Source organism: Eulemur rufifrons, chromosome 7 (genome assembly GCF_041146395.1).
Source record: "Eulemur rufifrons isolate Redbay chromosome 7, OSU_ERuf_1, whole genome shotgun sequence".
Classification (NCBI taxonomy): Eukaryota; Metazoa; Chordata; class Mammalia; order Primates; family Lemuridae; genus Eulemur; species Eulemur rufifrons.
This window is the reverse complement of record NC_090989.1, coordinates 253,828,019-253,836,350: the sequence shown is the minus strand read 5'-3', so window position 1 is coordinate 253,836,350 and position 8,332 is coordinate 253,828,019. Positions and strand designations below refer to the sequence as shown.

The window sequence follows — 8,332 nt, the reverse complement described above, 5'->3', positions numbered from 1 at the left end:
TCTTGGAATTTATGATTTGGAAACAGCTTGACTTTCAGATCTTGCTTTTAAGTGTCAGGCAGAGCCAGGGAAGAGTTTAGACTTGAGCTAATTTTTCCTCATTACTGAGGCAAAACCCTTTTCTGAGTAACCTAGTACAAAACCCTGCAACTAAGAGGTTTTCCACTCTGATTGGAGAGAACAGGGCTATTTTTGGCTTTGTATGAACTCCAAAAATAATTTTCTTTAATCCTGTCAGGTGGTTTCTTCACACATGGGTACGGACCAGTATTCAGCTGAAGACTCTAGGGGAACCCTCTGCAGGTGTCGGGGTTCTCTGTCCACGCAGCTCTCTCCTCTCTGCTATTCTGACCCACAAAGTGTAACCACTTTGGCTTTGCCAGACTCCCAGCTCTGTTTCAACTCGGGGAGCCCACTAGCTCTTCCTGGGTTCCCCCATCCTTGCTTTTTAATTGCGATAATCTCCAAGCAGTCAGTTGGAGCCATCAGAGGGCACACCTCACTTGTTTGCCATCTTCCAAAGTTCACTGTGCCTCCTTCTCTGATAATCAATGTCTTGAAAATGGTTTCGTTTTTTTTTTTTACATTGTTTCAGGAGGGGAGTAAATATGTTCCCAATTATTCCAATTGTGGCTGGAAGTGGAAACTCTCCAAACTACTTTTGATGACTGTGATAAATGCTGCAATAAATTTGATATTCTGAACCCCATGTTGCACTATCATACATGGGTACCTTAAGTTGACAACTCTTGAGAAAATGATTACATACAATGTAACAAAATAAAGTGGTATTTTTCTGCAGTCAAAAATCATTTCAGGTTGGTCCGAGTGCAGTGGTGTTTACAATTAATTGATCACAACCAGTTACAGATTCCTTTGTTCCTTTTCCACTCCCACTGCTTTACTTGACCAGTCTTAAAAAAAATAATCATTTAAAAAAATACGTTGATGTAAGATTGCCAATGTATCCTTTTATGCGAACTGGTCTGAGATTATGGCTGTAGCAGACGGTGTTAGTGTTTGTTTCATTCATATCCCTGTCCTCTGTCAAGGGGGGCTACCCTCAACTGCCCAAACCCAATTTGCCAGGGTGTATAAAGAGCCAGGGTTGACTGGGAAAGGCCCTCAGGGGCAGCTTCTAAACAGTGACTAATTAAAACATACACACACACACACACACACACACACACACACTAGTTCCTGATCAAAGTGGCCTAAGCTGTCTCTAGTGCTCCCTGTGAGTCTGAAAATTCCCCTCTATGGGACTTGACTTGATAAACCATCCAGCTTGGCTTCCTTCTCTTCTTTTCCCTGTCTCACTTCCCCACTCCTTCACTGGATTTTCTTGGAAATCATTGCCTAGTAAATCACTTTAAGAACTGATTTATTTCACAATTGTTAGGAATGGGTATGTACAACTTCCATTGTATGCATTAAAAGAACCAGAAACTCAAGTTCTCTGGAGAGAGCAATCATGCAACTTTTGGCCCAAATCACACAGCAACCAGCTTCATCATGTGATTCTTTTCATGGCTGCATAATACATCATGTCTTTCAACAGTTGCTGCTTACTTGAAATGGAAAGTCCAACTGTAAGACTTAAGGGTCTGCTGAACTGGGGTCCTGGTGATGGGTTCTACAACGTAATGCAATTCTTTTCCAATCATGTCTCACTCGTCTCCAACTCTTTCCTCCCCCAACTAGCTGACTCCCTTTGTTCTCACAGCGCAATTCCGGATTATCTTGACAGTACTCACACCCTAGCCTGGTGTCTTGGAGTTTGTATCCCATGATTCCTAGTTAGACTATTAATTCCCCTCAGTTGGCTGAGTCTCCAGTGGCCCTGTCCCTCCACAAAGTGGTCCAAACGGTCTACAGATATTCATGCCATGGAACTAGTGTTCCTTATTTCAGATGAAGGGGACATGCCCAACCAACCTCTCAAACACCAGTTGTATGATGAAACGCTAAGCCTTGTATGACAAGGGTACATCCCGTCAGATGTGGAAGGCAATTTGCACTCCCTCCCAGTGAACAGAATTCCTTTTGAGAAATGGGTCAGGGTTTCAACAAGGGTTTCTCAGCTTCGGCACTATAGACATTTGGACCAGATAATTTCTTGTTATCTATTCCGTGCATTGCAGGATGTGTAGCAACATCTCTGGCCTCTACTCACTAGATGCCAGCAGCACCCTCTTTTTGTTGTGAAAGCAAAGCATGATAAGATCAGGGGATCAAGATGGCTACAAAGAATAAAAGGCTCTCTTACTTTGAATTTTCAGTTGTTTCTTTTAAGAAGCTTCTCTCCAAATCTTTTACCAACAGATTATTCCTATATTGCTAAACCTGTCTCTCCTTACACAAACATAGTCTACACATCAATCTTTTCACTGCAGCACTAATGAATGTTTCTTTGCCAGAGTAGCAGAGAGAAAAAGGAACGACAATATTCCATGCTATTGTGGGAGCAGGGAGATGAACACTCACAGACTGCCAGGGATGTATAAATAACTGGAGGAAAATCTGACTTTTGGGGAATATAATTTGGTAATGTGTACTAAAATTTTCATGAAATACACATATGCTCTTTGACCCTAAATTCCATTTTATGACAATTGAATAAATGGAGAAGATATGATGTAGAAGGATTTTTGTTTAAATAATATTAGAAACCAAAATGTTCAACAGGAGGGAGCTTATTAAATTATGGTATAGCCATATAATAGGAAATTATGAAAAAATGTGGACATATTTTAATTAGAATATTTTCCCAATTAAAAAAATAGGTTACAAAACAATGTATACACAGGTATAGAAAAAAGTCTGGAAGGATAGACTCTAAGAATTTTAACCATAGTTTTGGGTGGAAGAATCATGAATGATTTTTTAAGAATTATACATGTATTTTTATGTTTTGAACTTTTTCCCCCCTTAAAATGAGTATGTGATCCTTGTATAACATAAAAATAAAGAGCTAATAGTAAGTGCTGCAAATAGCAAGGTCCATGAACCCAAGGCTTCTTTCCATGGAGAGAGTGGGAGATGGGTTTCCCTTTATTCCATTCTGAGTGCCAAACAGGAACCAAGCAGAGCCCAGGAAAGGAGCCACTCAAGCTGCTTCAAATGAGAGTGGGGCCAAAGGTAAAAGACATTTAGAGTCTCCTCAATCCAAGCAACTATATGGCTCCGTATTGTTTTAGACATCTGCTATTCTTCTCTTGTATTTTATCCATGTAAAGTCATATTTGATTAACTGCTGAATCTATATATTAATATATTTTGAACTCTCCATTCTTGTATGGAAAGAATTCGTGTGTTAATAAACTAAGTGACTGGCTAACCTCAACTGAATACCTGGTGTAAGAGCCAGGGCCGCAAGGGAAACGGAGAGGAAATGGAGCAGAGGCTCCTCTGTACTCCTGTTCTTCCCTTACCAGGAAACAGAGACTGCATCCTAATGGCCACAGATGAACTAGGTCAGCCTCCTTTCCTATCTGAACAAAATGTCTAATAAAAAATAAAAGCTTTTGGAAAAAATAAAAGCTTTTGGGAAAAATAAGATTATGTCTCTCTTCCTCCAAACAACCTCATATGTATGAAAGAACCTAAAGAATGGCAATCCCACTTGTGCCCCGAGAGGAGATGCCCTAGGATCAGAAATGGTGCTTGCTACACAGTATCGACAATAAGCCATGTTTGTCAAGTCCTATTGAGGAATAATGCCAATTATCTCAAGGTTTACCACTCTCATGAAGCTGTTTTTTATGGCTGTCACTTTTAGCTGGGTGTTGAAAAACCCGTCAAAACAACTCTAGCGGATGTTCGGAAGCCATACACCAACATACAATAAACTTAGCTGAGATCTATGCAGCAACAGGGCAGACTAAAGATTGCAGATCTACAATTTACATTAGAGTTGACATGGGAGGAGAGAATTCTCTTTATCCCCACCCCCCCCCAAAATGAGAGAGCTTGTCCTACTAGATGTACAGCAGTTTGCTTACTTCCCAAAGAATAAAATACAAATTTAAGAATCCAACATTATAAAATTGTCCTATTTAACTAACTTCATACTATTTTATTGTGGCAGAGAGCTTGTGCTTGGGCAACATGGGCATTTTTTACTCTGGTTTACGGCGATGTTATAACTTTAGATGCCTATCCAACACAGATATGCCCTGTGTCACCCAAACTCTGTCTTTTTACATAACAGACACATTTATTTACTCTGTTTGACATTTTATTTTTCTTATTCAAACATTAGGCTTTGATAAGCACAAAAGGTTCACAAGTACAAAAAATTCTATATAGCTTTGTGGCAGTTAAAAAATCCACAAAAACAAAACAATGTTTTAATTTGGGTAATATTCTTCTCTACAGATCTGAGTCTTCTTGAAATGTAGCTGTAAAAATAATAAAAAAAAAAACCGACTTCACTGTGATTATGTTAAAACTTTTGATGACTCTGTTTCACTTGTCTTAGGAAATTTGTCTTCTGATGTTTATACTAGATGGATTCCTTCTCTGTATTCTGCTAAAGCCCAGTAACCTGCCTCTTCAGGGGGGCTGGGATACCTTTGTTTTTACAGGGCTTCAGCGATACCTTTGTTTTTACAGTCTGTGGGTGTTCTATCCAAGGAAGGATTCTGACAATAGCATCAGAAGCAAGAAAAGCTGGATTTAGATTTATAGCTATTGCCCTTTCCAACGTTTTAAAAAAATGCTGAAAAACAATATTGAAAATTTCTTATTTGTGTTAATTTCTCTTTCTAGCAGGATTTAATTTTCATACTCACATTGTGGATGAGTTACATTTGATAAGCTTTTATTTTTTTTTCAAAGTATTTTTAAAAAGTTTTCTTGAAAAGATGAATTCTTATCCCTAGGATTCTGAGTAAAAGTGACACTGGAACAGGAGAAGTCCAAGTTTATCTATTTTCTCACCAAATAATCTGTTGGACATGGAGAATTGAGTCTCCATGGTTTTTATCCCAAAACTCTAGGTATGGCTGAAATTAAAAAAACAAAACTTCACTTTGTTTAATCATAAATAATAAAAATACTGGAAGAATGCTATAAACATGAAGACCAAATGAACAATGGAAAGTGAAATCAGAGGCTGTTGTACGGCTTAGATTTTTTTTTTCCTCTGCTTAATAAGAAATAAATTATCATTGTCATCATCTTCCACGTATCTCTCTTTTTTCTTCTTCTTGCCCCATTTGCCCTCTTTGGGAAGCTTGTCTTCTCTTGACTTGTGGTGATGCGATGAACGGTGACAGGACTTATGAGGCTTCCGGGTTTTAATACTGCCAGGAGGAGAGTGAGTTTTTGGGCCCCTGGGAAAATCCTCATCCACCTCATGACGTCTGTCAGCTCTCCTGTGCTTTTTATGGTCTCTATTCCTGTACATCATTTCTTTATCTTCTTGAGGCCACCTGCTACTCTTCCACAAGGCATGGCTCTTCCTCCTATGATGGAGGAGACTCTCATCTGCTCTTCTCACAGAAGATAGTGTGTAACACATTGGAATATCCCCATTTCTCTGGAGTACTAGAAAATATAAAAGTATTTTTGCATATTTATCAGTAAGACAGTCCATGCTAAGCTTTCATAAGCCAGTAAATAACTTAGTAGACAGGGAAGCTAGACATTTAAATGTGTTAACAATGACATTCTAAAGAACCCTTACTAAGATAAAAAAAAAAGTCACTCAGTCAGAATTGAATGGTTGTAGTTCTATATTCCTGATTGCTAAAAGCGGAAAACATTCAGAAAGCCAATGATAGTTATTTATTCTACTCAACATGGTTTAACTAGGTTAGACAATGAAGATCAGGACCAGAAAGAACAGTAATCATCTTAGCTTTGTGATGAAAAGTCATGTCTGACCAACTCAAATTTCTCTAGTGATAAAGAGACAGCCCTAGAAGACAGGGCCAAGCAAGATGTATAAAATGGCCCTTTGACAGTCTCATATGACATTTCAATTAGTCTCTAAAGATAAAGCCTGGCCACAGTACTTGTAGGTAGATGCCAAACTGCCCAGATTACTCTCCCAGAGTATAGATCATGAACTTGCAGAGTGCGTGCTTGGGTGTGTACATGCACATGCATTTTGGAGGTTTCAGTGCCAGAGCTGATGTTATGTTTTGTCAGGACTCGACACTTAATAGGAATCTCTGATGGTAGTGATTCTGATAGGGGTAGGTGGGAGATGAGGTTACAGTGAGGAATGAAAACTAACATGTCAACAGAATCTTGAAAGAGTAAAGAAGTGGTCAATAAAAACTTTTAGCATAAAATAAAAATTTCAATGGATCATAGTGAACTTCAAAGTGTATTTACGCTGCAGAGTTGTCAATATAGCCAGCTAAAAAGGAAAATAAACTTTTTTCTCTGATTATGAAAGTTATAACTACTCATTATGGAAAACTTGGGAAAAACAGAAAAGTACATCTAATTAAATTGCCTAATCACAATCCTCATGCACTATAATTTCACAAGACAGTTGACCCTTGAACAATATGGGTTTGAACTACATAGGTCCACTTATATGTGAATTTTTTTCAACCAAAAGGAGACTGAAAAAATAGCATTTGAGGCTGGGCGCAATGGTTCATGACTGTAATCCTAGTACAGTGGGAGGCTGAGGAGGGAGGACTGTTTGAGGAGAGGAGTTTGAGACCAGCCTGAGCAACACAGCGAGACCCCATCTCTGCAAAAAACAGAAAAATTAGCTGGGCGTGGTGGTGTGCACCTGTAGTCCCAGCTGCTCAGGAGGCTGAGGCAAGAGCATTGTTTGAGCCCAGGAATTTGACGTTGCAGTGAGCTATGATGATGCCATTGCACTCTAGCCCGGGCAACAGAGTAAGACCTGTCTCAAAACAAAACAAAACAAAACAAAAAAAACCCCACAAACAAACAAAAAAAAGCCCCCACAGCATTTGAAGGATGTGAAATCCATGTATATGGGTGGCTGATTTTTTGTATACTCAAGTTCTACAGAGACAACTGTAGGACTTGAGATGCGTGGATTTTGGTATATGAGAGGGATCCTGGAACCAATACTGAAGGACAACTATAGCTGAGATAATTCTATATTAAATATAATGTGTAAAATATGCAGGAGCTATGAGAAGTAATTCCTCTACTTTTTTCAGAATTAGTAACTTCATTTTGAAAGGAACATGAACTGAGAGAGAGTTCAGAAAAAAATAACAAAAAGGGCAAAAAAGCCAGAAAGCAATATACAGAACAACTCAAAAAATATAGAACTATTTTGTCCTGAAAGCAAGAAAGGTAATTTGGAAAACCATGTTGAAGTATACAATAAGAAAGAACAGAGTTAGAGAAAGTAAACGTAAATGATAAGATATTAATTTGGTGCAAAAAAACTTTATGTTAGCAACAGAGAACACAGAAATCATAGAGGTAGCTGTGGACGTGGAGCTCTGCTTGCAATGGTGGCCTATAAGAAATGACTGGGCTGGACATGGTGCCTCGTACCTGTGATCCCAGCACTTTAGGAGGCTGAGGTGAGAGGAATGCTTGAGGCCAGGTGTTAGAGACCAGCCTGGGCAACACAGCAAGAACCGGTCTCTACAAAGAATTAAAAAATAGCCAGGTGTGGTGGCACATACCCGTAGTCCCAGCCACTCAGGAGGCTGAGGCAGGAGGATCCTGAGCCCAGGATTTTGAGGCTGCAGTGAGCTATGATTGTGTCACTTGCACTCCAGCCTGGGCAACAGAGCAAGACCCTGTCTCAAAAAAATTTAACTGAGCAGGAAAGCCTTTCTTTCCTTGAAGAATACTAGAGACACACCAAAGGAAAAAGTAATTCCTTCTCAAACAGAAAAATCTCAAAGGAGCCTCTAAACACTCTGCATACATAGATGGATAGCAGTATTTTCTGGACATACTCCAAAACGATCACTATGTGAGAAAATGTTTATTGTAAATAGAGTACAACACAGCATTTTTCTCTCTCTCACTAGCTCTTTATTTTCCCCCCTCAGACATGCAACGTAGGATTTCTGTTGCAGGTGCTTGCTTTCTGGAGATCAAGAAAGTTCTAGTTTCTATGGTAATTATTAAAAATATTTTCTGTGCTAACCAATGACCCCCAAAGGCAAAGACAGTACAAAAAAAGAAATTTAGAAAGTACTGCAAAAGTGATCTAACAAGAAGTCTAGTAACATACCTCTTATTTCTCGTTTTAGTCTCTTCTCTCTCTCTTGAATTTCATATTTGTCATCATAGTAGTTGATGAATGGAGATTTTAGAAACACGCCATAGTCTACTTCCTCTTTACACTCCTACAAATTGTATT

The 8,332-nt window shown here is 38.9% G+C and overlaps 1 protein-coding gene across 1 annotated transcript in view; it reads right to left on the bottom strand.

The window, feature by feature from the left end:
* Window positions 1-5,131: 5,131 nt before the first annotated feature.
* ZCCHC7 (zinc finger CCHC-type containing 7) overlaps window positions 5,132-8,332 on the bottom strand; it is a 197,579-nt gene continuing 194,378 nt past the window's right edge. Inside the window, exons 7-8 of the mRNA XM_069472139.1 lie at window positions 8,204-8,318; window positions 5,132-5,553 (exon numbers count right to left, since the gene is read on the bottom strand). Of these exons, the coding sequence (XP_069328240.1) occupies window positions 5,132-5,553; window positions 8,204-8,318 (537 nt within the window). The remainder of the gene's footprint in view (window positions 5,554-8,203; window positions 8,319-8,332) is intronic.